At 53.2% G+C, this 27,616-nt stretch overlaps 1 protein-coding gene and 1 long non-coding RNA gene across 6 annotated transcripts in view; one reads left to right on the top strand and one right to left on the bottom strand.

Moving 5' to 3' along the window:
- RASGRF1 (Ras protein specific guanine nucleotide releasing factor 1) overlaps window positions 1–27,616 on the bottom strand; it is a 95,047-nt gene that overhangs the window by 10,032 nt on the left and 57,399 nt on the right. For 2 of the 3 annotated variants that reach the window (XM_064480657.1, XM_010983885.3), the window contains exons 13-24: window positions 25,679–25,761; window positions 21,393–21,641; window positions 20,035–20,408; window positions 17,933–18,058; window positions 16,131–16,301; window positions 15,474–15,580; window positions 14,961–15,073; window positions 12,805–12,865; window positions 9,943–10,046; window positions 8,426–8,510; window positions 4,952–5,149; window positions 977–1,056 (exon numbers count right to left, since the gene is read on the bottom strand). In XM_064480657.1, coding sequence (XP_064336727.1) covers window positions 977–1,056; window positions 4,952–5,149; window positions 8,426–8,510; window positions 9,943–10,046; window positions 12,805–12,865; window positions 14,961–15,073; window positions 15,474–15,580; window positions 16,131–16,301; window positions 17,933–18,058; window positions 20,035–20,408; window positions 21,393–21,641; window positions 25,679–25,761 — 1,751 coding nt within the window. The remainder of the gene's footprint in view (window positions 1–976; window positions 1,057–4,951; window positions 5,150–8,425; window positions 8,511–9,942; window positions 10,047–12,804; window positions 12,866–14,960; window positions 15,074–15,473; window positions 15,581–16,130; window positions 16,302–17,932; window positions 18,059–20,034; window positions 20,409–21,392; window positions 21,642–25,678; window positions 25,762–27,616) is intronic. The other variant, XM_064480658.1, reaches the window with a different exon arrangement.
- Window positions 8,016–12,671, top strand: LOC105092232 (uncharacterized). Of its 3 annotated transcripts, none has more exons than XR_010378307.1 (4): window positions 8,016–8,165; window positions 8,880–8,991; window positions 10,495–10,575; window positions 12,426–12,671. It is a non-coding gene; the product is annotated as an uncharacterized LOC105092232 (long non-coding RNA). The 3 variants fall into 3 exon arrangements; XR_837435.3 differs by having other exon boundaries at window positions 8,019–8,165; window positions 8,891–8,991; XR_837436.3 differs by lacking the exons at window positions 8,016–8,165; window positions 8,880–8,991 and adding an exon at window positions 10,045–10,133.

Raw genomic sequence — 27,616 nt, 5'->3', positions numbered from 1 at the left:
CAAACCCACGTTGAGTGTGTGGCCACGGTGTGTGCCGACGGCCCAGTCGCTGCTGCCCTGGGACAGCTGGCCTGGACCCTCACGGGAGGCAGCCTCGGGCAGACCATAGAGCCCTGGCCTTGGAGGCCAGCCTGGGCTGAGGCCAGGCTCTGTGACCATGGCCACAAGTCCGTGGGCCAGCCACTTCTCCTCAGTTTCCTTGTCTGGAGAAACATTATGGGAGACTCTGTCTTACAATGGTGGTTCTCAGAGGGGGCGAATTTGCCTCCCAGAGAATATTTGGCAGTGGCTGGAGATATTCCTGATTGTAGTAATTTGGGGCGGGGACACTGGCATCTGGTGCGTAGAGGCCAGGGACGTTGCTAAACATCCTTCAGTGCACAGGACAGCCCCCAACAACAAAGAATTACCCCAGTCTAAATGACAAGAGGGCCGAGGTCGAGAAGCCCACCTCACAGGCAATGTTGGTGGGCTGGCACGCACTGCCACAAACTTTGCAAACTGTAAGGTGTAAACTATCAGTAAAACTATTTCCTTGATTCCAAGATGCCATTGTCTGTAAAAATGCACTCTTGTTCTGATGAGTAATTAACCAGTACAAAAAGGAAACACCATTCCATGACATAAACACATTGACTTTAAGATATATCTTGATGTCAGAAATGTTAAAATAGAAAAAAACAATGTGCATTTTAGAATCAAGGAATCTGGCACCACTATGAATATCATCACAGCTTCTCATGACTGTTTTGGTTCCTCTCCTGGGAAATGCCCACACCCTGGAATTTCTTTGGTAAATGGTGGAAGACAAAGCTGACCCGCCCTGGGGGTCTGGGGCTTGTAGGGGTAGGTCTTAGGGGTAGACAGATGGACAGACAGACAGACCTCCTGCTCCAGCCAGGTGTGGCACGTGAATGCCTCTGCAATGCGGTTCTATAATTTAAAAAATAACGGTGACAAAACGACACACACTTACTTTTTCAGAGCTTCTCTCAGATTCTTAAATCTGCCCTCTGATGACACAAGCTTTTGGAGCTTATCAATCAAAGCTTTTGTCTAGAAGGAATTAGAAGCATTTACTAGCACGCAGTACAGGTCGCGGCCCACAGCTCTGGCCCACATTCTAGGTCTTTGCTTTGCCTTGAGATGGGGCAGGTGGATTCGGGGACTTCCTGGGTCTGGGGACTTGGCCCTGAACTCCTGAGAAGTTAGACATGGGTCTCTGTTTTGCGTGCCCATGCTCATGCACGCATCTTTCAGAAACACGGGAGTGGGGCCAAGAGGGTCCAAGTGTCGAGATCCTGAGACCTGGGTGTTTGGGAAGGACCTGGTGGGTAACTCCAAGGAGCTGGACTCGGAACAGGGCACGGTTGGTATTTCATTATCGTCATCTTTCTCATGACCTGTACCCAAAGGATGTGACCATCTTCTCACACTTCCACTTTTATATATCATGAACACCACCGAAATTGAAGAATAATCAAGAAAAAAAGTTGGCAAATCATCAAAGGAAAGACCTTGATGGAGAAGAGAAAACCCCATGGCAAAGGGCCCCCATCTGCTGAATGACCAAGCCAGGCCCTGCCCACACATTAGGCTGGAGCAACCCCGGCGGCTGGAGTTTGTCTTAAGGGACCAGGTGTGTGTGCGGAGTGTGCCCTGGGGCGAGCCTGGCTCTGCATGGCCTGGGGAAACCCCTTCCCCTCTGAGGTCCTCGGCGCCCTCGTGTATAAAACGGTGAGATGACTAGTGACCTCCTTTCCAGCTCCAGTCCTCAAAATCCAGAGTGTGGTAGAGAAACTGGGCTGGAGACCAAGCTGTACACTGTGTGGCAAGAGGGGCCAGCCAGTCTGGAGGGGACACTGGCCACAGAGGCCAAGCACACCTCTAATCTTTGGGTCTGGTTTTTATCTGAGAAATCTGGCCACAGAAATGACAATCTAAGTCTTCGTTCTGATGGGAGAAGGGATCAGTATGTGCTCTTCAAGGGGAGAGAGAGGCAGGGCCTACTGTTCAGTTTGGTCCCGACCAATGAGGAGAAGTGTTGTCGCCTGGTCTGGACTGACCCTGCTCGAAGAAAAAGCTATTCTGGATCTGGTGAAAGAGACACATGCCAGGATGGGACAAGCCACACCGAGGCAGTGATTCTGCTGTCACCTGAGATGACTGCTCTCAGACTCCCAGCAAAGCCCAGTTTTCACATCTGGAAAATGGGAGGGTAGGTCCAGGTGTTCCTTAAAGGCAACACTCGTTCAGATACTCCTGAGCTGTGGGTGACAGAGGGGCTAGACGGCCACATGGCTGCAGGTGAAGTATCACCAGGCTTAGAAGCCACAAAAATGTACAGAGGATGTTCTGATGTGTGGGGTTTTTTGGATAAACTTGGGACCAATCTGTGGCTCCGAGCTGGGCACACTTTGCTTCCTTCCATACCTGTGTGCTTACCTAAGGTATGTGCCTGCTCCGTCTCAGAAGAAGCTCTGTGCCTTGCGAGGCCACTGGATTTTCCCAGCTGCTGCTTAGAAAGTGCATTCTGACCTGGAGCAGCTCAAGTATCTTCTGGCCAAGCCAGGAGTGTCCAGCCTTTGAGGCTCACTGGGATACCAGGCCCCTGGGGTCTTGGGCATCTTTGCTGGAGTATGGACACCAGTGGGCAGAAATACGGGGGGCACTTAGAATATGTCACTGAAACCAGAGGCTAAGCAAGGAGCCTACAAAGTAGTGTCACGAAGAAAGATGATTATATGTGGCCCCTTAAACACCATCCCTTCCTGTTCATCAAACAGAAGACTTCTGGATGGCCATGGCTGTTCCCTCCAAGACCAGAAAGTACTGTAGTCAAAGAGAGGCTTATGTCGCCACTAAAATCCAACCATCCCAGGGAGAGGAAACACATAAAAGTACGTTAGTCATCTACATCACCCTATGAAGGAGCATCATCTGATTCTTCCTTGATGGAAAGTTTTATCTTCAGAGAGGGTGGGAAGAGAGGCTGGAAGAAGAAAGGGAAGAGATCAGAAGCCCCAGACTAATTCTGACTGCTTGACTCTTGCCAAGGGCCAGACTGCACTTGGACACAGGCTTTTCCGCTTTGGGCCCACACATTTAAGAGAATGATTAAAAAAAGAGCTGTGGATGCTACATTTCAGATCCTTTAAGAAATGTGGCCATTTTGGCCCTGGGATACCTGCCCAGGGAGAGTAAACCATCCCTGGGTGGTGTTGGCCAGGCCCCAGCCATGGCCACCCAGCGGCTCTTGGAGCCAGGCGCTACGCAGACATACAGCTACGGCACAAGCTGAAGGGCTGGGAGAAGCCAGCAGGGTCCAGTCTGCCACAGACGGTGCAGGCCTGGATGTGTCTGCAGAGGTATCTGCAGTTCTTGAACCAGGCTGGCTGGCCCGAGGTCTTGAATGACATCCCAGAAGGCATGCCAGATCATAACCTTGACCTCTAACTACCCTCGATTTGCAGTCTCCTAAGAGAATGGAAGGAAGAGTTCAGAGTGGTCAAGGCAGCTCCCTCCCACCTCCACGATAAGGGTGATGCTGGAGAATGAGGCCAAGAAACTCCCAGACTCCCAAAGCGGTGGAAAAATGGAGTCTGGTCTGAAGGCCTCTGGAAAAGATGACATCATTCTGATGGAACAGGGCAGGAGAAGAAACATGTTGACTTGGAACGGGTCCCTCAGACTCTGCCAATAGCCCTGTCTGAACCTCGACAGGCCAATCAGCCTACATGACTTGGAGGTTCTGCCTCAGCCTTGCACAAACCCTGACTTTAGGAATTCACGACTTCTGGCCATGCGTGTGCTTCCAGCCTCTGTTCTTTCCAGGAGCCCACTAGCGAGAGTGGCATCTTCCAGTTTTTGTCCTGACCCTGGTATCGCTGTGTGCTAAGAAGCCAGAGGCCCAGTCTCACTGGCTGGCAGGGGTATCTCTGTGGCACTCTGCAGTCCTGGGGGAATCTGGAGCTGGACTGACTGGATGGAGGTGGAAGGGCAGCACAGATGCCCCACGGCTATCCTGGGTTTGGCTGCTTATCTAAGTAGGAGGGTTTTATAGACCTGCCTGCCTAGGGGTAGAATCATGACATGCCATTGGCATGACGAGAGTGGTGAGGAGCAGGTCACAAAGAGAACTACGAGAGGACACAGTATCCAAATTCAGAGTGGTCCAGATGAGACAGGCCCCTTGGAGACACTGGGCCCCACACAGCCCACCCAGCTGTAGGACCACAGACACTATAACCAAGTGATTGGTGCCTCTGGAGGCTTACCCTGTTGCCTGGTGGTGCCTGTCTAGCTTCCTGCACACAGGCAGGCTGGTGTTTGGCATCCATCAAGTGCACCCAGGAAGTGGCCCAAGTGTCCCATTGTGCCCTCCTTTCAAAAGAGCTGCTGCCTCGTGACCCCAGTGCAAGGAGCTTTACTCCTGAGGAAGAATCCACCTTATGGTTTTTCAGACTCATGTTCTGAGTGAATAAAGATCAAGCCCACATTTAGGAGCGCCAGCTCTCTGATGGGTAAGAGGGACACATTAACTCTCTGGTGGCCAGAAGGGCGGGTGCAATCAGAGTCCTGGCGCGGGAGGGACCTGCAAGATTATCTGTCTCAGCAACCTGCAGACCTGGACTGGGATCCCCAAGAAGCCACCACTCTTTAGTCCCAACTCAAGAAGAAGAGTGTTGGGACTAATTATCACTGTCTCACATTTCCCACCTTGGGGTATTGATTATTCAAGTGGGAATTAAAGTCCCATGGGTCCCAGTGCCACATCTGTGGGTCTGATATCTGGTTCCAGGTGAAATAGAAGAAGAGGTTCTCTGTTTCACCTGGCGGTCTTGGCCCTCACCCTGTCCTTCATCCACCCATGCGTGGTGGCCCTCTGGTCTCCCTGCCCCAACCCCAGCCCAGCCCCAGGCAGGCCATGGGGCCAGCTTCTTGCCCGCACCTGCTTAGAGACTTTGAGCCACGTCTTTTTCAGTCGGAAGATTGCACTCCGATTCATGGATGAGGTGATCTCCAGAACAGCATTGTAGTTGTGTAAGCAGCGGCATATGTCAGCCACAGCCACCCACTTCTCAATGGCGCTCACCCTTGCATTGATGTCTTCATTGCGAATGATTTCGGAAGCAATCAAGTTACTGATCTTTAAGCCCATGCAATAAGACAAGAAAAAAATAAGAGGAATAAGTATTGTAAAGATGATAAATCACCATTATTTTCAGATGAGATGATTGCCTATTTGAAAATCTCCAAAAGAATAAATTGGAAAGCTACTAGAACAACCAACAGAACTCATTAGGGAAGATGGTTAAAGACTCAACATAAAAAAATAAAAAGTCTTTTTATATATTAGCAATACCAATTAAAAAAATACAACAAAAAAGGTATTTTCAAAGTACCAGTGGGAATCTGTAAATTATGTGGGAACTTTAATAAGAACTATGTAGGCTGCTACATGAAAAATCAAATTGCCAAAGGTTATAAAAGGTTTGATTAATAAAGAAAAAGATTAGATTCCCAAATGGGAATGTAAATATATCATTTTCCAAAACTAACACACAAGTTTAATACAATCCAATAAAACATGTAATGGGAGTTGAGAACTTGACAAAGTGATTCTAGTTTATCTGGAAGAAGAAATAGTTAAGAAGAGCCAAGCTCTGAGGGACTCTCCCACCACACAACTAGAGCTTGGACAGGACACACATCTGGGGGCATCCCTGATCTCACATATAAAGTAGGAGAGATCTCCAAGGTCCCCTCTTCCCCTGCCTGTACAGCAAACAATCACATACACACTAACAAACTAAATGTGGGCTGGACTTGGAGCAGCCAGGGGATGAAAAGCTGGGGTCCAAACATCAGGGAGCTAGAACTGCAAGGAATTGAGGCAGCAGGAAATATTGGACCTCCCTGTACATTCCTTTGCAATTTCCTGTGAATCTATAATTATTTAAAAATAAAAAGTACAAAAAAAGACTACTTGTTATTGAAAAATAAAGGTGATAAAAGGACATTCACAGATGAATATAAATTGTAGGGCTTTACCACCAAGAAATATTCTTCTTTAGAAAAATTTCTTAAGGATGTACATAAAGAAGAATGAATTGTGAAAGTATTCAAGAATGGAAAGCTACTGAAGAGAATCAGGAAGATGTGATGACACAACATATTACACATATTATAACCCTTAATTAAACTGAAGTACTACTTTTTTTCCATAAAGAAAACACTGAATTCCAGACAGTTTTACATAAAAGTTATACAAATTTTAAAAAGGAATTTAAAAAAAGGACACAAATTAACTTATCTACAAAACAGAAACAGACTCACAGAGAAGAAACTCACGGTTACCAGGGTGTAAGGGGGGTGGGGAGGGGTAAATTGGGAATTTGAAAATTGCACCTCTTGGAGAGTGATGGAAATGTTAGCTATCTTGATTGTGGTGGTGGTTTCATTGGTGTATGTATCTATCAAAATTCATCAAATTGTACATTTGAAATATGTGTAGTTTACTGTACAGGAACCACACAACAATATAGTTGTTTTAAAGAAGGAATAGATTAGTCAACTCTTTCAGAGAATAAAGAAAAAAGGAACACCTGTCAATTTATTCTATGAAGACAGCTAAATCTTGATACCAAAACCAGATAGAAACAATACAAGAAGGGAAAACTACACACCCATTTGTTTAATATAACATGACTATTTTAGATTTGTCCCTGGAATGCAAGGATGGTTGCATATTAGAGAAAAATCTATAACTGTCCTTCATCACATCAGCATTAAGGGAGAAAAACCATATGACCATCTCAATGGATGCAGAAAAAAATTTGACAAAATGCAATATTCATTTATGGTAAAAACACATTATTAGCAAGCAAGGAATAAGAAAAAGAATTTCTTTAACTTGATAAAGAAACTGACATTATCCCAGATGAGGAATATTAGAAGCATTCTCTTTAAAACCAAGAACAAGATTCACTATCACCATTTCCTCTCAACACTGTCCTAGAGGGCGGGGTCTAGAGGCTCCCAGGGTGCATGGGTAGGCATCCAAAGGTGAGAAGTTCCTTAAATTTTGCCCACTGAGCACCTTGCTCACCCCCCTAGTTCTAGCCTTGATACTGGAGGTCCTAGCCAGTACCATCCAGTAAGACAAAAAATTTAAAGGCAGCAAGATTGGGAAAGAGCAAAAACAAAAACAAGCAAAACTGTATCAGGGAGATGTTAAGAAACAATTTCAGGCCATGATTATCACCATCACAGAGGCACACATTTTGTGTATCTGAAAAAGAAAAAGTTGGATTTTAACAGAGATGGCCAAATGCCAGGTAGTGACGAAGGCAGCCCTCTGGAGGTGGATGGCATGGGTTCAAAGCAGGCACTCCTGCTGATTATTGGGGATGAAATCTAACCTCTTTGAGCCTCAGTTTCTTCATCCGTAACAGAGAATAAAATAAAAATGACAGTAACAAGATTAAACAAGACGATGCTTATGAAACCCTTGGCATGGTGCCTGGCATGTGGTCAATATTCAATAATTGCCCACTTCATTTTCTCGCCTTTTACTTACTTGAATCCTGGCACACAGTGGGGCGGGGCGTGCGGGTGGGGGGAAGGCTTTTTGCTGCCTGGTGCTGTGGCTGGGGTTGTGGGTAAGGTGTGGTCAGACACAGGCCTGGTGCATGTTTCCTGGGGCCTCACCTGCCCCCATCACTTACTCTCTCCTGCTACACATGCGGCTCTCCATCCTGTGGCTGTGTTCACTACAGGGCTCCTCCCCTGAGCGTCAATACCTGGCCCCTTCTTGTTTCCTCCGGGCTGCCGAGGACCCTCCCAGGATGAGGGATGTTTGCCAGGGGGCCAGTCCCTTGCTGTGGTTGGTATGTTGTGGCCTTAACCTGGCAGTCAGGACAAATGGAGTCATGTGCTCCCACTTCCAGCCATCAAAGGCTCTTGGGTTGAAGATTAAATACAGAGGAATGAAAATACTGAGTGGAATTGACCTCAGGGCCATCACGAGGCTGGGAGTGGACTTGTCCCGGTGGCTGCAGGGGATGGAGCTTGGGCAAGTGTGGGGAAGTTGCTGGGAGAGATTTTTTTTCCCTCACAGCTGGGCTGTGCGGCAGAGACAGGCCATGAGCCAGCAGACACTGGTAAGGAGACCTCCGGCATCTGTCCTTCAGAGTCTTGGTTTCTTTATATCTAAAACGTGGTAACAGCCCCCGTCTTTTAGGGTTAGTGTGAGCTTTAAATGAGATTTTTATGCATATAACTCATGGGGCTGGAGAGGACCCAGGTGGCCTGGTTCTGGCCAGGTGTACAGCCTGTTCTCCACCCAGCCTCTTGAGGGTCCCGCCAAAGAGAAACCTGCAGGAAAGGGCCCTGCCTTCCCCTCCCCAACCCCTGTACTCACATCATTGAAATGCTTAGTGGTTTTCATGATATAAGGGGTCCTTTCATTCTTCTCCAGTTTCATCCAGCCTTGTCCGAAGAACTCCCTGTAAGGGAGAAACCCAGGGTGAGTGAGGTTAGGTTTGCTGTGCTGATTTCTTTGCTTTCTTTCCTTTCTCAAGTTGTCTTTTCTAGGGGAGTAACTTTCTGCAGAGCCCTTGAGAAGGAGGGGCCCTGGGGTCAAGTCCAGCTTGGTCTTGTACCAGCCAGGTGGCTTTGGGGAAGCCCTCGATATCTCAGGGCCTCAGTTTCCTCATCTGTGAAGTGGGAATGACAACAATACTTTCCTCACAGCTTATTGCAAAGCTGAACTGAGAGAGGGTATGGGGAGGCACATCCTATACTGTGAAGTGCGGTGGGCTCATCGGGTCTGGTTTGGGATCCTGTTCCTGATAGGGAGAACTCACATTTTAAAGTCACTTTGCAGATGCTGGTCTGTAGAATGGGGAGGACAAAAGGCCACAAAAAGGGGCCAGAGCGATGGATAAAGCAGCCTGCAAGCCAAGCCAGTGGCGGCTTCTGGTCATGGTGAGCTCACGGGAAGCCACAGACCGTCCAGGCCTCCGGGGACTGTGCAAGTGACCTGAGTTCCCTGGGCTGGAGGGAGCAGATCACGAATAACTACTGTCTCGACATCCAGGAGATGTGGTAGCTTCCTAAAATGCCGCAGCTCTCCACCTGGGGGGGCAGCACCTGGGTCGGTGGGGCCTCTGTGCGTACTGGGGGGGCCACCTTTCTGGAAAGCACAGATGCGAAGTCCTACAGTGATTCATAGCCTCAGATTCGGTAATTCAAACTTTGGGAAACTATTCTAGGACAATTGTCAGAAATTCAGAGACATATTTAGTTACGAGGAGGTTTATCCCAGCTTTAAATATAAAAGTGAAAACTGGAAAGAACCCCAGGACTTAGGGCGCTGTCAGGGAACGCTGTGCACTTACTAAAAATGGGGTTTACAGATACTATTTTGGTATATTGTTAGATGCAGAAGGAGCAGTACAGAATTATGTTGGTAGTACAGTTACAAGCGACACCTGGAGGGGGACTGACAGCAGGTCAGAGCAGGTAGCAGCCAGGCCTGTGGGCTTCTTCAAATTCGAGAGCTGCCCCGAGCCCTGCTCCTGCACGAGCCCTCACAGACACACACTCACGCATGTGTGCACATTTGTTCACATGTACATGTGTGCACATCCGTGAGCGCATACTCCTTTTCTAGACCTCCAGAAAAGGACTGCTGAGCTAGAGAGGCTTGTGTAGCTGCTGGGCAAGGAGGAAAGGGGACAGGGATCCTCTGCATCCCTGCTGGCATGCGCGTTTTTGTTTCAGGCTGTGGGGAATCACTCCACGCAGCTTCTCTGGAAGCATGTGCTTCAGGGGTGGGGAGGCAGCCAAAGGCGGCACCCGAGGAGGGAGGAGGGAGGAGGGAGGAGGGAGGAGGGAGGAGGGAGGAGGATCCATCTGGCACCCACAGCTACTCACTCATAAGGGATCTTCTTGAAGACGAGGTGGTCCAGCAGGGTCAGCTGCTCGGCAATCTCCAGGGCGGAGTGGTTTTCAAAGGGCTCAGCCTTCACGCCTTCAGCCTGAGGGGAGCAAGGTCCCGTTGAGGCCCATGAGGACGCCTCCTGGCTCTCTGGCCACTTCTCGAGGGAAACTCCCCCTGGATTCTGGTGAATGTTTGGGTGGGACCTGCCTCCCCGGGGAGGCCCTCCTGGCAGATGGACGAGTGAGATGAGGACAGGGAACAGAGGGGGCCGGGAGCCGCTGCAGCTGTGCCCCGTGTGTGCAGGCCTGTGCTGTGCTCCGGGATCGCCGTCTGGTCATCACTGCCCCTGGTGCAGGGACGAGACAACAGAGGCTTCCAGAGGCTTCCAGAGGTTACTGACTAGCCCAAGGCACTCAGCCGGAAACAGGCCAGCTGGGACCGGAGCCCAGGCCGCCTGACTCCAGGCTGTGGTTTGTCACTCCCTTCGGGGTTTGTCTGGGTCCACAACTGGCTCCCTAAAATTTCCTTTTAAACTTCATTCACAGATGCGGACCCACAGATGTGATTACCTCCTGGGACAGTCCTCCTGTTCTGTGCCTGGAAGACAGCTGCCTGCCTTCGTCCAGGTACTGTGTCCCTGTCCCCCAGGGCCACCATGGGCACCACCTTTAAAGGTGACCACCACCTGAGCCCTGTGACCGGGGGAATCTTCAGGAAGCACTGACGAGGGGACCGAAGTCCCCATGGCAGGGATAAGAGGAGGCCTGTGTCCTTGGGCACAAAGGCCTCATGGAAAGTCCGCTGGATCTGGGAGGGCATGGAGAAAAGGGGGGAGGGGGACAATGTGCTGTCTTGAGAGGAGAGTCAGGAACAGGAATCCCCCGGCTCTCCGCCTAGGGGCCCCCTGGGCTGCAGGGAGAGGGGGCCGCTACCCTGCCCTGGTGTCCTGGCGAGCTGGCTCAGCCCCTGAAAGCCGCACTGATCGGAAGGAAAGTGGGGGCCACCCCACACCCAGGGAACAAGCCATCCCTCCTGGAGGGTGTCTCTCCTGCCTGGTTTCTCAGCAAAAAGCACTGAGGCCTGCACTGCCAGGTCCCTGCTAGACACCGGGGACAGAAAGACCAGAAAATACAGTCCTGGCTTCAGGGAGCTCCTGTCATGGGACAGGAGCAGGGTAGAGCATAGACAGGCAGAGGAAAGAGCTCCTAGTCCCGTGTGTGTGTGTGTGTGTGTGTGTGTGTGTGTGTGTGATGTGTGTGCCTGTGTGGTGTGTGTGCCTGTGATGTCTGTATATGTGGTGTGTGTGTGGTGGGGGTCCATGTGCTCCCCAAGCAGAGTCACCCCGGGCCAAGAAGGGTCTGTGCAGAGGCTCAGATGCAGAAGCCCAGGGGTGGGGAACACGGTGCTACTGGGGAGCCCTCAGGAAGGCAACTGGGACATGGGGACGAGAGCTGGGATGCCGTGTTATAGGGTAAGGACCCTCATGGGAAGGAGCCCCCAGCCTCTGAGGCAGGTAGGGCATGTGGGCAGCTCAGCCTACTCCTGAAGACCCAGGATGGCCAAGCTGTCAGGACCAAGGGCCCTGGCCCGGTCTGGGGAGAGGTCTGGGAGCTGAGGGAGGGGTGAGGACCGCCCAGGGCCCTGAGGGGCCAAGAGACCTGGCCAGGAGAAGGTGTGCTGGGCAAGGATGAGCAGGCAGCTCCCCTGCCCCTGGGTGTGGCCTGGGACAGGGGCTGACCCTGGAAGCAGAGGCCAAAACAGACCATCCTGTCACAGGGCGTGGGAAAGCCCTCACAGCTAGAAGCCCTCTGCTCTTGCGTGAGGGCCCCGGGGCCTCCTCCAAACTGGGTGTGCCCTGCGCAGGCTTTCCGGGCTCCGGAACCCAGGTCAGGGCCCAGGGGCAGCTCAGTGGTGCTTTGTTCTGGAAGAGCCACAGGCTACTCATGAAGGAACAAGGGGCCCTCGTGTTCTTGAGGGGCAAACATTCTGGGGCCCTGTTGGGAAACAAGAGCACGAGCAGCCTCGCCCCTGACCGTCCCGGCCTGGGGGCACCGCCCTGCAGTGCTGCGCCCGGGGGCAGGGGCCAGCTGCTCCCTGGGAGGCCCCGCCCACCCCCAGGGAGAACCAGCGCCAGGGGCCCAGAGGGGAAAGCGGAGGGGAGCAGTGGGCTCAGGGCCCAGAGTCCTAAGTCCTCACGCTGGCTGCTTGGAACAGACTGGGGGTCACTCAGTCAGTCTAAGTGAGCCCGCCTGGGGCCGAGGGACCCGCTCAGTCTCCATCTGTGCGGAGGTCAAAGAGGAAGAAAATGGACGTGGCAGGGTTATGGGCTGAATCCGCCCACCAAAACATGCCGAAGTCCTCAGTCCTGGTACCTGTGACTGGGAACTTATTTGGAAATAGGGTCTTTGTGGACATACTCAGGTAAGATGAGGTCATTGAAGTGGGCCCAAATCCAAACGACTGGTGTCTTTACAAGAAGGGGACGCTCGCTTGGACATGGGGAAGAGGATGCAGAGACACACAAGGAGAAGACGACCATGTGACAGCGGAGGCAGAGACTGGAGATTCACTGCCACCGACTGAGAAATGCCCGGGGCTGCCAGACACTGGAAGAGGCATGGACTGAGCCTCTCCTAAGGCTTTCGGATGGAGCGTGGCCCCACTGACACCTAAATTCCAGACTCCTGGCCTCCAGGACTAGAACAAAACTCTGTTGTTTTAATTTGTCTCGGGTACTTTGTTACAACAGCCCAGCAAACCACCACGGGGGTCACTGTGCTCCCCTGGGGGTCATGGGGTGGGGAGGCCGGGGGAGACAGGCTTGGCCGGTGAGCAAGAGGGCAGGCCCGCCTCACCATCTGCGTGATCTCCTCCAGCGTGATCTGGTTGTCACCCGGGTCGTCCTGGGTCAGAGTCCTAGGGGATGAGAAGGCGCAATGAGCCCCACGCAGCCCATCCCCACACCTCACCTCAGGGGCAGCCCCCTCTCCATCCCCTCATGCCAGCCCCCCTGCCCTTCTGTCTTTGCTCTGCCATTTCCTTTGCCAGGAGCCTCCTCTCCCCTTTCTGGTCACTGATTCTTCTTGATGGGCTGCCCTCGGGATTCAGCTCCCTGACCCTCTTGGCTGGGTGAGGACCCCTTCTAGGGGTCCCTCAGCCCCCAGGCTTCTAGTGGCCTCAGCCCCAGTCTCCCCATGTTGGAATGGCTGCGTATGCGCCCGACCCCTGCTAGACTGGCCGGGGGCCCCTGAGGGCAGGGTGATGTCTGATTTGTCCCTGTTGTTCTGGTACCCAACCCAGGGCTGCGCATACGGCCGGTGATCCTCCACGCCTGTGGGATGATGGGATGTAGCTCCAGGCCTGGAGGACCAGAGAGGGTGGAGATACTGGGAAGCTTTCTAGACGGGAGGGACAGAGGACAGTGAGGGGCAGCAGCATCGTGGCCCAAGGCCCAGAGGTGGGATTGTGTTGAGAGGTGGCTGAGTAGAGTGGTCCTGAGCAGTGGTGGGGAATGAGGGTGGATCCTCAGAGTCAGGCCAAGGAGCTTCACCCTGGCTGTGACAGCAACCGTGAAATCTGGGGATGGGCCTGGGAGCCAAGCTGAAGGTAGGGGCACAGTCAGGAGCCCGCTGGGCCTAGGTTGAGCCACTGGGACTCTCCCTCCGAGGAAGCGATGGCTCAGAGAAATCGCACCGGCATTTCCACAGCTGAGCTTGGCGGGTGGTGGCGGTGTCTACCATCCAAACCGGGGCGGCCCAACTCCACAGCCTGCTTTTTCCCCTGCACCCAGCAGCACCCAGAACAAGCCCCCTGACTGAGGGTGGCTTTGATCAATAAAGTCTTGGGGACCCAGCACAGCCCTGCAGGCCTCCCAGGGAGATGAGGGGATGGGAGGAGCCAGTGGCTGACTGTGCGTGCGTGCGTGCTTGCATCTCAGGCTTGGGTACTGAAGTAAGGGAGGCCTTGAGGAGCTCCTAGGATGCTGAGCCCGAGGGAATGATGGGGCCTGCAGCATGGGCCTTGGGAAAGCAAAGCGGATCATCTGGCTGGAGGAAGGCTGGAGACTTTGGGTTGTAGGCAGGAAAGTCTGGGTCAGAGGCCATGGCTGGGGCACACAGAGGGGCAGCTGGAGTTGGCCAAGAAATGAGGAGGAGAGGCCTGAGCCTGAGCTCTTGCGCCTGGGCAGGGCTGGGAGGGCAGCCTGAGCCAGCAGAATGAGAGCAGCGGGTAGACGGCGGGCCTGTGCCCGACGCCCCCGAGAGCTGCAGAAACACCAGCGTGATCTCACTGTGGCCTCATCACAGTCCTTGATGTGGGTGTTGTTCACCCATTTTACAGAGGAGAAAAACGAGGTTCAGAGACGGGGCTTGCCCAAGGTCACAGTGAGTCGCTGGCTGAGCCAGCAGGGCTTGGACACGAGGCTGCCTGACCCCTGACTCCAGCAGGAGAGGCAGTCTGGGCAGGAGGAAAAAGTACAGGTTTGGGGATGACTGAACTCAGTGCAACAGACATTCCCTGAACACTTAGACACAGGCGCTAGTCCGTGCTGTCCAGCAGAACCCTCTACAGCGACAGGAATGTTCTTTATCTATGCTGCCCGACATGGGGCCACCAGCCACCTATAGCTAGTGTGACTGAGGAACTGAATTTTAAATTTTCTTTAATTTTAATTAAGGTTTAACAGCCACATGTCGCTAGTGGCTACCACACAGGCCGGCATGGGCTGGACAGGTGTGAGCAGCTGTGGGCACAGATGGAGAAGCAGGCAGCCTTCTTGTCTCAAAGGAGCTCAAGGACTGATGGGGGCAGGAGAAGGGAGGACACCTGGACCACCCACTCCAGAGCCTGGCTGCAGAGGGGGTGCCCGGCCCCCAGGAAGCCCAGGGCTATGAGGTCCTCCAGGCCCACGTGCCTGAGGCAGTGCTTTGGCCTAGGAGGGCCCTCCCCACCTCCTTGCCTCTGGAGGCAGAAGGCAGGGTCCCTATCCCAGCAGGCCGTCCTCGGCCCTCACCTGATGATGTTGGCTGCTGCCTTCCGTTCCTGGGTCAGGAGCTCTGGGTCGTGCATGACCTCCTCCAGGAAGCTGATCACCTTGCATTTGAGCTCATCGTTGGTCTCGAAGTCCTGCGGGGAAGATGGGAGGGTGGTTCTGGCTACTGTATTCCAGCTGCCCTGCAGTGGTCCTGGCCCGGCCAGAGGAGGCAGTGGCAGGTTGTGCCTCTGCTCACGGCGGGCCGCCTGCCTCATTTCCCTCTTCACTGGCTGCGTGGCAGGCCGCCAGGGAGCCTACAGACCCGGAGGTAAAAGGCACTGGGCAAGGACCATCCTTTGACAGCTGCACCCCTGGCTCAGGCTCTGGGAGGAACCCCTGCTGTAGACAGAGGCCCCTTGTTCCTGCCTTGAATGTTCTTGATCCCCTCCTAGGGGATCTGAGCAGGTTCTCTGAGAATATCAGGGCGGCAGTTTCCTGGGGTCCGTGGTCCCCTCAGGTCCGCAGAAGCCCGCCCGGGGGGCTCCCACCCACCTGAGAGTGCTTGGAGACCCAGTGGCGGAGCACGTTCAGGACGCGGTTGGTGGCTGCTCTGCGAATCACAAACTCCTTGTCTCCGTTCCTCTGGTCGGGGGGAAACCCTGGCGGCACACGCAGCAGATGGGAGAGAGGGAATGTGAGGATAAGACACAGAGCCCGGCTCTAAACTGGATTCAAACCCCAGTGCTGGGTAAGCGGGGCTGCTCCGCATGGCTGCTGGTGGGAGGGCCGTGGGCAGGGGATGAGAAAAGATTCGATAGCCAGTCCAGGTCCTGACCAGTAAGCCTGGATGTCACAACTTCCCAGTGGACACAGTCCACACATGCCCACTTCTACTGGACCTCTGGATCTTTCAAAGGGTGCTGGAGGATTCTGGCAGCCTCTCCAGACAGGGCCATGCGGGATCAGAGCTCTCTGGGGCCCCCGCTGCAGGACCAATGCCGTGGAAGTGGGTGGTGGCGTGGGGGCCGAGGCTCCTGTGGGCCGTGGGCTTTACTCTGAACAGAGGTCTGCCAAGCAGCAGAGGTGGGGTGGGGAGGAAGGGGGCTCAGCGCTGGCCAAGCCTGGAGCAGGAAGCACTCAGCACTCGAAGGGCGACAGGTCCCCGGGGCCACGGCTGTCATCACTGGCCGTGAGCGGAGCCCACCGTACCTGTGCTGGCCAGGGACATCCTCCGGTACTTCTCCTTGTTTGGGGTGCCCTCGTTGGCGCCCGCGGTTGCTATGGCAAAGGCGGAGGCCGCTGACAGGGCACTGCGGTTGCTGTCCAGCTCACGGCAGGAGGTCATGACGACTCCATTATTGTAGGAAAAGAGCGGGAACTCTGGGGGGAGCATGGACCACCCCTCAGCCTTTCCTGGTCCAGCCCTCGGCTGTCAGGAACCCTGGGGTCCTGACAGGCTGTGCTCACTGCACTCAGGGCCTGTCAGGTGGTGGTGGTGGGGTCTGTTCCCCTGCTGAAGTCCCCGGGAAGGGGCAGGCCCATGCCACCTGACCCCACCGACTGGGGGTGTCTTCGGTAGGGAAAGCCCCTGCCTCCCCCTGCTTCTCCCACTGAGATGAGACGGTCCCGCCACCCTCTGCTTTTGGGGAACCACCACTTCCTTCCCTCTGTAGTTCCAAATCCTTCACCTCTTCAGCCCAGCTTGGCACAGGCCTGCTTGAGGACAGTGTCATAAGTTTTCTTACCCTTTCAGTCTGTTTGGAAATGAACACATGACCTGTATAGTGTGTGACATCGATGACTCATACGGAAGGGCTCCCTGGCACAGCGGGGTGGAGAGAGCCCTGCACTCCAAGCCCTCACCCCTTACTAGCTGCGTGGACTTGGGTGAATTACTTATCCTCTCTGAGCCTGAGTCATCTCTGGATAATAGGGATGTTAACACCTACTTCAAAAGGTGAACATAAAGATTAAAAGAGGTAACATGGATGGAAGTACGTAGTAGAGCGTGAAAAGCTATATATATACAACGGAATATTGATGCTATTAACAATAATAATTGTTATTTTTCAGCAGTCATGGTAGTAGAATCTGATTCCAAAAACCTTTAGCTTCATCTTGTAAGTCTCTGCAGAGCAATCCATACTCAGGACAAAATAACAGTGCTTTTGCTGTGAGCAGCAAATGATTTATTTTAAAACCTCAAAGCTTATTTCTGGAATTTGGCTCTGTCTCCATGAATCTGCTTTAGGGTATCTGAGAAGCTGTGGCAGGCCTGCGGTGTCCGAGCAGTTTCTCTCTGCAGGTGGGTGACCCTGTGACTTATTGGGTCTCCTGGGAGGGCCTGGGTAGTCAGGGAGCTCGGGGTTCAGGCTGTACCTCGTATGTGGGAGCAGGGGCGGGAGGGGCTCCCGTGAGCTCGCGCCTCACCCCTGGTATCTCAGAGCCCCGCGGTGTGCTTTGTGGGAACCAGGGACCCAGATGGCTCCTTGAGGACCTTCCAGAATCATGAGTCTGAGACTAGGGTGGGCATCGCCACAACCTCTCGGGGAGACTTCTCCCTTGTATGAAAATCAGGAATGACCCGGCCCCTCTGTGCGGTGTCAGATGGCTCAAGGGCGGGGCACAGAGCTTGACACGCAGCAGCAGCTCAGGAAACACCTTCTGAGTCTGATCTTCCATGCATGAGCCCACATGCTGGGCCCTCCTGCCTGTATGGGGTGGGCTATGCAGTCTTGCCTGAAGTCGGGGGTTGGGGTGGGGTGGGGTGGGGTGGGGTGGGGAAGTGGCTCTGCTGAGCTGAAGAGCAGGACCAGCCAGGGTAGCGGCCCCAGAATCACCCCCAGGGTTACGAAGGGCAGTTAAGTTCCTGCATGTAGGAAGGAGTCACTCGTAACACAGAAGGGCTGACACACACTCGACCTTCCTCGGGCTGACCCGCTGCCCTCTCCCCGCCTGGATCTCACACATCCTCTGGACTCTATCTGTAGTTTCGGACTGGCGAATTGTACCTGAGGAATTTTTGCTTTTGACAGATTTTGGTGTCGTCGGAGACTTGGTGGGGGATGTCTCGGCATCACCCTCGTCACTCTGGTTTTGATCATTATCTGACTCTTCCCTCATGGAGACTTCTGAGCCTGGGAGAAAAAGAGGAAATAATTTTGCATGTCTCAAACAGTCATTGATTTTTAAATTCAGGCCTATAATTTAACGAAGCCAAACAGAGTAAGTTTGGGAAATACCGGCTGAAGAAAGTTTAACAGCTGTATTTGCCATGGGCCGCATCAGACCTTCCACGTGCTAACGGGCCTTGTGCACCTCCAAGGGGCCTTTTGCTCTCCCAGGGCTCCTCAGACTTCATGGGCACAGCTGGGGATCTTGTTAGGATGCAGATTCTGATTCAATAGTCTGGAGCCTGCATTTCTAACAAGCTTCCAAGTGATGTCCACGTGGCTGGTCCATGGACCACACTTTGAGTAGCAGGGTACCACCTGACTCCCTGCTTTTTTGGTGTGTGTGTGAAACATCTTAGGGTGACCATCTACCCCGGCCTGCCCAGGGAAGTCCTGCTTTATCCCTGTTGTCCCTGCGCCTGGTCACTATGAAAAGCATCCTGGTTTGGGCAGTCCCCCTAATCTTGGGAGACTCATGGTTTACACACTTTGGGGAAAGCTGATGAATTACATTAAAAGTCCAGCTCTGGCATGGTGAGATCTTGGTCAAAAACTCTTCACCTCTCTGGTCCTCAGTTTCCCCAATTAGAAAGTAAGTGGAGTGACACTTGACCTCTTTGAGAACCCAAAGAAAGCTACAGGTCTTCTGTTTAGAAGCGAATGCACACACACAATCACAATGCGGTGCACAGGCAGGCAGGCTCAGGGCCCGCTGGACCGCAGGTCGAGAAGCCCAGTATGAGATGACCTCTCAGGACCGTCTTGCACTACGTGTCAGGACGTGACAGGCCTGGGTTCACTGCAGCTTCATGTCAGATGGAATTCTGTGCCCTTGTCTGCTGCCCTGCCGGGGTGTCTGCGCTGCTGTGGGATGGCATGTGGGGCTCTCTGGTAGGCTGTTACCTTGGTTCCTGACTTGGAGCTGTGCACGTGACCTGCTTACTGTATGTGCCACAGTCAGTGTCACTTGGTATTAGAGCCTCCTGGGGGCTTTACCCCTCCTCGGCTGTGCCTTCTGCTGGGGTGGGTCCCTCTGTCTTCCCTCTTCCCAACTCAGAGGAGAGAAATCCCGACTATCTTCATTGTTTTTACAAAGGCTGCCTCCTCCTCAAAGCCCAGGGCTTCCGACCAGCCCAGGGCTGTGCACATGTTTGTGTGTGTGCGTGGGCACACATGAACACGTGTGCTAACCGAGACAATGCTGGTGGTACCCAGGATGTAGGTTGACCTAATGTAAGACATAGCCAGACAATCCTCCAAATAAACGTCATTCCAGAATGGTCAGGGCTCTGAGAGCATCATCTCCAGCTGCCAACCCACGCCCAGGGCTCCAGGGATGCTGAGCTCCACGCTGTTCCCTGAACACGCAACACTTTTCCTTGCTCCTCAGTCTTGCCCACTCCTTTCCCTCTGTCTAGGAGGTTTTCCCTTCCTCCTGGTGAGAATCTAGATCTAATCGGTCCTCCAGGAAGTCTTCTGACTCTCCTGACGGCTTCCCCACACCATCCTCGGTGCCCCTGGAGCACCCCTGAACACACATATCAGGTGCCCATGTTTCCGTGTCTGGTCCTGCTCCTCAGCCACCCTGTGAATTCTGGGGGCAGGACTTAAGCCTAATGACCTCTTCTTTCCTCGGCCTTGACTGGGGCCTGGCCCAGGACATGTCACTACAGAGATGGACAAATACACGGCTGCAGCAGGAAGCTGTCGTCAGGCCAGCGGGAAGCCTGGTGACGGGAGTGACACTCATCCTTCCCAGCGATTTGTTGGCCCCTTTGCAGCTGGGCTCCCACGTACGGCTGCTTGGCCCCCTGCCCAGGCTCTGCACATCTGGCCGGGACCCCCAGCCTCCCCTCCTGCCCCGTGGGAGCCTGACGGGGCTGGGCTGGCCTCAGTGGGCCGGTGACTGGGGGTGCGGCTGGGCCCTCAGATCCACTCACTCTGCTTGCTGAGAGCTGAGGGCTCTTCAGGTTTCTCAGGGGCCGTATCGGCCTCATCCGGAATCTTGCTGGCAAAGGTGCTGGACACATAGAGCTTGCTGGTGTCCAGTGTGGCCTTGCTGAAGGGTGACATGGCCGAGTACATGCTGGTGTAGCCGTTGGAGTTGCAGCTGAGGGCGGCCAGGTCCAGGGCCTTGCCGCCCGTGATGATGGGGATGTTCAGGGAGAGCTTCCGCCGGCGGCTGGGCGACGACGTCTTGGTGATGGACAGGGGAGGTGGTGAGGAGAACTTGCGGGTGGCGCGGGGGGACTTGGGGGGGTCGCCGTACAGGAGCTTGTTGTTCTGGCCACTGGCGAACAAGAGCTCCAGTGACCTGCGGGGAGGACAGGGGACGAAAACAAATGGTCAGCGTAGGCCTGACTGCCTGCCCAGGGGCACCCCCGTCTCTGGTGGGTGGGTTTGAGAGGCGGCCAGGCCAAAAGGATCACGTGGCTAAATGGCCTGAGGCCAGGAGTCCATAGACCCGAGTGTCCTGCTTTGGGAGGAGGGCACGGGCTTTGGTGGCACGGTGCGTCTGCCTGATGCTTCCTCCTCTGCTTCCCTCTGGTCCAAAGCAGCCGCTGACCTGAGACACTGTGGGTCCTCCTGACCTGCAGGGTTCTGAGAAACGCCTCTCTGAACCCCCCACGGGCCCGTGTCACCCAGACGCAGCAGGGGTGGCCGCCAGTGGTCTCCATGAGCCCAGGGCCCTGGGTTCAAGTCCTCACTGCCAGGGGCCCGGGAGCAAGTGTCTTGGCCTTTCTGGGTCCCAGCTGGCCCATCACAGGGCTGAACTGCCACGATATAGATGGAAAAGATGGCCTTGACGCCAAACCTAAGGTGGCCTGCCCTCCGTGTGCTGAACCACCCCAAGTGTGTCAGAAGGATGTGGTCTAAACAGAGACGGGACAGGATTCTCTCTCTCTCCTTCCACCCTCCCTCCTTTTATTCCTCCTTTTCTTTCTTATTCTTTCTTAAATGGGGAAGGTGGGGAGGGGTGGGAGGCTTCCAGGAGGGGGCTAATAGGTGAGAACAGGGAGGACAGAGCAATATAATGCACCCCTACCCCCAACTCTATGCCACCCCAGGAGCCCGGGGGAGGTGGAGAAGGCTGGGACTGAGCAGGGGCATCAGATCAGGCAGGTCAGACCTCCCCACCTCTTTGCAGGAGGCGGGCTTGGTTCCTCTGTAGGGTGCCCCACATCCCCCCACCCAGTGCAGGGCACAGCCTCTCCCCAGCCACTCCCAATGCCGAGCTCGGTTTCCCTCCCAGGCCTGGAAGGTCTGTGGGTCCGCCTGGGAGGGGGAGGCCATCCACCTGGCGGGGATGGCGCTGATGGGCTTCCTGTAGATGGTGATGAGCTTGTCCAGGACCACGACGGCGGTGGTGAAGACGCGGTAGGAGTGCAGGAAGGTGTTGAGGAAGTCGATGCTCAGGAACCGCAGGTCCGTCAGCCTCTCCAGCAGCCGCTCCACGCTGGCATACCGGATCTGCAGCACTTTGCAGGAGTTCATGGTTTTGCTGAAGCGAATGTCTACGTCATCACAATATAAGGAGGCATCGGACCTGGGGAAGGAGGAAGGACCAAGAGGAGACTTGGGTCTGAAGTTTCCAAGTCCACGGCCATCTCCCCGACCAGGCTGTGAGCTCCCTGAAGGCTGGACCATGGCCCAAGCAGCACGGTCTCCTCAGTGTGCCAACAGCCAAGGACAGAGGGACTGCTGAAGGACTGGGTGGCTTAGGATGGGATCAAGGAAAGCTCTGGGAGACTGACATTGAGGAAGAATGGGCTGCGTCTTCTTTTTCTCAACAATATCCTAAAAACCTGACATTATAAAACTACAAATACTGGATGAAACATAACAAATTAAAAAATTATGTGTTACTCAGTTCACAAGATATAAAGGAAACCTGTTCACACAAAAACATGGGCACAAATGTTCACGAGGGCAATGTTCATAATTGCCAAAAAGTAGAAACAACCCAAATTTCCATCAACCAATGAAAGGATAAACCAAATGTGGCCTAGCCACATGATGGAATATTATTCAGCCACAAAAAGGAACGAAGCACTGACACTTGCTACAACACGGGGGAATCTTGAGAACATGCTCAGTAAGAAAAGCCAGTCACAAAAATCCACATATCATATGATCTCATTTATATGAAATGTCCAGAATAGCCAAATCTGTAGGCACAGAAAGTTGATTGGTGGTTGCTAGGAGATGGGGGAGCGGGAACTGGAACTGCCTGCTAATATGTATGGGGTTTCTTTTTGGGGTGATGGAATTATTCCGGAATTGGACAGTGGTGATGTTGTACAATATAGTGAATACATTAAAATCCAGTGACTTGTACACTTTAAAATGGTGAGTTTCATGAATTATATCTCAATAAAAAAATAAGTAGAGACAAAAAGATGCAAAGGAAATTCCCAGGGGCCAAAAATGAAGAGAAATTTGGAAACAAGCTGATGCTGTAGCTGCCTTTAGGGCATCTGCTGCCCTTGAAAACCAAGTGCCTCAGGTTTCAATAGAGAAGGAGATGAGGCCTGGGCCTGTGGGTGGAGGGGTTTGGAGTGAGACCCGCATGTAAAGCTGGGAGCCTTGAAGGGCTACAGGCTCAGTGAAAGGTGGCCCGGGAAAATCTAGTTTGCATGTTTTCTGTATTAGCCCAGCCTCTGGGGGGCGGGTTGGGCGGGGGTAGAAAGCTCCCTTGAGAATGTCTTATTTGCCCTCCCAGTGGTTTTGGAATACAAATTCATACTACCTTTGTGGTCTGGGAAGCCCAAACAGAGCATATAAAAGTGTGGTCACAGGATGTAATGCTCCTGAGGCAACTGGTGGAAACAAATGCAAAACCTTTCTGGAAGGGCATCTGTCAACCAGGTTCTAAAAGACATTCATAGACAGACCCCTGCTGAAAATGAGCTTGCAATCCCAAACTAAAAACCACACGAGCAAGTGTCAGCAGATACAATAAATAGCTTAATTAAATTTCCAAGGGTCTAATTTCTTTTCTAAGTCTAAAAATCCCACAAATTTTTGTAACTAGCTGCCTCGCCTGCCAGCAATCTGCTGACAGCTTCCCTCCCTTAGCTATGAAGAGCTATAAAGAATGAAGCTGGCTTTGTGATGGTCAGTCATTGTGAACCTCTGGCCCCTGTGCCAAGGTTGGGTGGATTTCTTAGAAGTCTATTCAACCTTCTTAGCCTTTGTAGGGAGAGGTCATCCTCTCTTTGACCTCACCTTGGCTTCCTATTAAAGCACTGAGGAGCGAGGATGGTATAGCTCAGTGGTAGTGTGTGTGCTTAGCATGCACAAGGTCCTGGGTTCAATCCCCAGTGTCTCCATTAAAAAAAAAAAAATTTAATTGCCTCCTATCCCCTATTACCCCCCCAAAAAACCCTTAAAAATTGAAAAATAAAAAGCATTGGGGTCCATCTTCAGCCTGTAGTATATCAGCTGGACTAAAAGTGACACTGTTGGGCAGGTGTCCTGGATTGGATCTATCAAAGTCCTTCACCTCTAGCCAGAGTGATTTCTGCATGGGGTAGGAGTCTGATCCAAGCCGGAGCAATCTGAATCTTTCCCTGAGACCTTCCAAATTGGATCTGGGAGCAGCAAGTCCCGTTCCTCTCAGGCTGCCAACACATGAGGACAGGTGTCTGGTGCAGTCAATGAGACTGTAGTGGGCTGAGGACCTGAGGACTGAGCTGGGTCTAGACACCCACAGGTCTGTTTTCCTTCAGCTGTCTGTGAGCTTGACGCCCACAGCCTCTGCTGGGTGTAATGGGAACCAGTTGCCCTGAAGAATGTTGCAACCCACAGCGCCCTCTGGTGGTTAAACCACAGGACACATGTTTCATTGTCTCAGGGGGATTCTATCATGACTCCATAAGCAGCTGTAGTTTTTCACTTTCTGAACACTGTGAATCTTTGTAATCGTTTCCCTTTTTGTTTTGACTGCTGAGAGGCTTGGAATCAAGTCTATTGCTGACTTCCTGCAAGTGCACAGCAAGTGCAGTTAACCTCATTCGGGCTTCATTTTATTTTTCCTTCCTTATTTTTTGTTTGTCCGTATTCCTTACACACGGATGACTGTACGTTATCTAGTTGTTTTTATATGTATTTAGCAGGCGGCCTTAAATCTGTTTTGTCTTCTGGTGGGATATGATTAGAAGATGATATAAATGAATAAATACATGACATTACTGAAAGGATAAGTTTGGGAACCTTACCATCATGAGCTCACAGGGAAAAAAAAATCTAATTCAGTATCAATTCAGCCCATAATGCTTGTCATGGCAGGAATAGGTTTAGCATCTCTGGTGATGTGGGAAGAACACAAGGCTTGGAATCAGAATACACAGGTTCAGATGATACCTGTAATACTTGTTTCTTGTGTGCCCTTACACAGGTACTTATTCTCCCGGACTCAGTTTCCTCATCTGTAAAATGGAAATAACAAGACCTACCTCAAAAGATTTTTGTTAAGAACTTAATAGACTAAATGACCTAAGGGACCTGTAATATTGTCTGGCATTCAGTAGACAGTAAATAAATGTGGACTCTGCAGTCACTGGCTTTTTAGAGGGTGCCTACCGCCTAGGAGTGCAGGAAGTGCTCAGAAGAGGTGAGCAGACTGGATATAGCCTTTCACACTGTCCTTAAAGGTTTTTCTTTGGAAACATACCTAGGATTTGAAATATTAATGGATAAATAACCCTTATCGACCACCTCCAATGAGCAGGGCAGTGGGGATTTCTTTTCAGGATGAGAAAAATAGAGAAAAAGCACAGGGCCTACAAGGACAGTGCAGTTTGACAAACGTCCAACCTGAAGAAACAGGAAATGATTCCTTCCAAGGCGGCTATGCTGCAAGACACATCTGGTTTGTGTTTTCACCAAGATTCAGGGAGATATATGTTGCACCTACAGAACTGCAGGAAGCCACCAAGAAGAGGGAATAATCTGAGATCAGAAAGATTTCCTGTGCTCTGGGCAGCACAATGCGCCGGGGGTCGGGGAGCTGGGTCTTGGCCTGAGCCAGGCGGGCAGAGCAGGCTGGGAATTCAGAGGTCTGGATGGAGGCCAGAGAGCCAGCAGGCCACCCGGTGGGCCCCCTGAGGGGGTCAGGCGAGCAGACACTGGAGGAGAAAGCATGCTGGTGCAGGCCAGGAGGCTGCCCTGCCTGCACGGTCAGAGAGCTGTGTTCAGTAGGATGCCACCGTCCCCCCACAAGTCCCTTGTCCCTGGGGTTGCTCAAACGAACACGGTGGCACTGGGGCCTGCGTTTTGGAAGTGTTCTCATTTTGTAATTAGGAAAAGAAATAAAGCTATTAAACAAAAAAGAGTGTATAAATCGTCTTACCTGATGTTCTATTTTAATCAGCCTAATACAAAAATCCACATTTTCAAGACAAACAAGAAAAACTAAGCCAAAGCCATCATCCAAATAGACATTAACTCAAAACAAACAAGCAAACAAACACCTAAAACACCTGGAAAGACGAAACCCAGCATCTTCGAAGCCCCTTGCTGGCTCCAGGTGGCCCGCAGTCTCTGGAGCTCGGCCTGGGCAGGGCCACTCAGGGCACTTACTTGATCATCTGCGGCACCGTGACCTTGGAGTTCTCCTCGAACGCGTTCATCATGAGCCCATTGCACCGGATGTTATCCACACACTGGAATCAGAGAGGACCCCAGGGTCAGAGCCTCAGCCTCCACTCTGGGACCTGAGTGTGGGGTTCACGTGCCCTGGTGCGACACAGGGTCCTCAACCTCCAGGGCATCGTCGAGGCAAAGGCAAGGTCAACGCAAAGCATCCCTTGGACTTCAGTCGGAAGCCCCCAGTTCAGTGACCTTTTGAGTATTAACTTGACCTCCCTGGGCCTTAGCTTTCCTACCTGCAAAATGGGGGATAATGGTTCCTACCTCCTTGGGTTGTTTGCAAAATGGAAGCGTCTGACCCTGGCCACCCTGTGGCTGACCTCTGAGATCCAGTGCCAAGGTCAAGATCAGACCCACAGTGCTCTGGGATGTCTCCCCGGGGAGGCCGGCTCAGCAGGGCCTCCGTGCCCCCTGCGCGCGGGTGCTGTCCTGCACCCTGTCCTCTGCCCACCACAGGGCCAGCACTCTGAAGCTGCGGCTGGTTTTCCATATAAACTCCCACCCCCGGGGAGGTAAGGCTGCTGGCACTGGGGGAAACAGACAATTGTATGGTATATTCAGCCTCTGAAAAACCACAAAATCCAAATTTTTCTTTGAATAAAAAGTAAACCTCCTCCAATAATAAAAGATACAAAGACACACTTCTTCCTCCTCATTGCCCGCCGCCCCAAGCCACCACATTGCACCATGAGAGGGTTTATCCTAGGCCTGGGGGTAGGGGCGCATCCCAGGAACTTCTGGTTTTGAGGATGTATGTGTTGGGGGAGGGGTCCAAGTCCCTAGAAGGTGAGAGCAAAGAGGCTGGTGCAGTGGGTGCTCCCAGGCCCAGTCCTGGTCCCAGCCAGGCCCCCTACTGTTTGGGGGCCTCCAGAGGAAGCTTTCCTCAGTTGCCCTTCCCAGCTCCTTCTTTCCAGCCCCGCACTCTGAGACTTTCTTTAGCTCTGATTCTGCCAGCAACCCTGAAACGTAGGGCACCTGGCCCCGGAACAGAGCTTCCTGGGGGCATCAGAGGGCCTGGGGGCCCTGACACCCATTGGCATCAGCCATGTAGCCCTCAATGGGGCAGAGGCCCCAGGGACACTCTCCAGGCCAGTGGCCCTGAGCCTTTGATGGCTTGCTGAGGACAGGAAAGGGCCACGCTCGGGGTTTCCAGTTTTCCGGTTTCCCCGGGACACGCTGTGTGAAGACGTGGGAAGACTCAGCAGGAGCAGACAGGCACCCGCTACACGCCCTCCCCATCCCGCCATCCTCTGCTGGGGCTGTGAGGGAGGCAGGCAGGGCAGAGGCAGTGGTGCATGGACAGTCAGGGCAGCGCAGACGTGAGGCACAAAAACGAGGGGCAGGGAGTGAGTGATGGGAGTCCCCCTTAAATGCAGAGGAGACTCTGCCCCCAGTTCTCCATAAATACAGCTCCCAGGCCCCCTGCTCGGAAAGAGGGCCATCTCCTGCCTCGCTGCCCCCTTCCTCCGTCAGCTGCTACCCTAATACAGCCACCTGCTCTGCAGAGCGCAGACCGCAGGCAGGCAGCCCTAGAGGAGTTTCTCTGCTGTTGGGACAGGGCTGCGCGGACTCAAGGCCCTTGCGGGGCCCAGGGAGAGGCCTGTACTCGGGCCGGAAGCCCGGCGCTGCCGACAGCCTCTTTGCAGACTCAGATCTCTGCCTGATCCTGCAGGGAGGGGCCCACAGCCCCCTGGGTCTGTTCTCTGGTCCCCGGGGAATCTGTGCTTCCTGTGCAGGCAAAGAGGGAGGGTGAAACCTAGGCTTTGCGAGGCCTTGGCTCTCTCTCCTGGCTCTGCTACATCCAACATCCTTGGGTCATGGTGCTCAGACTTTCCCGTGGTACCAGTGACCTGGGGTGAGTGCTAAAAT

The sequence above is a fragment of the Camelus dromedarius genome, chromosome 29 (assembly GCF_036321535.1).
Source record: "Camelus dromedarius isolate mCamDro1 chromosome 29, mCamDro1.pat, whole genome shotgun sequence".
NCBI classification, from domain to species: Eukaryota; Metazoa; Chordata; class Mammalia; order Artiodactyla; family Camelidae; genus Camelus; species Camelus dromedarius.
This window is presented reverse-complemented; position numbering and strand designations above follow the sequence as displayed.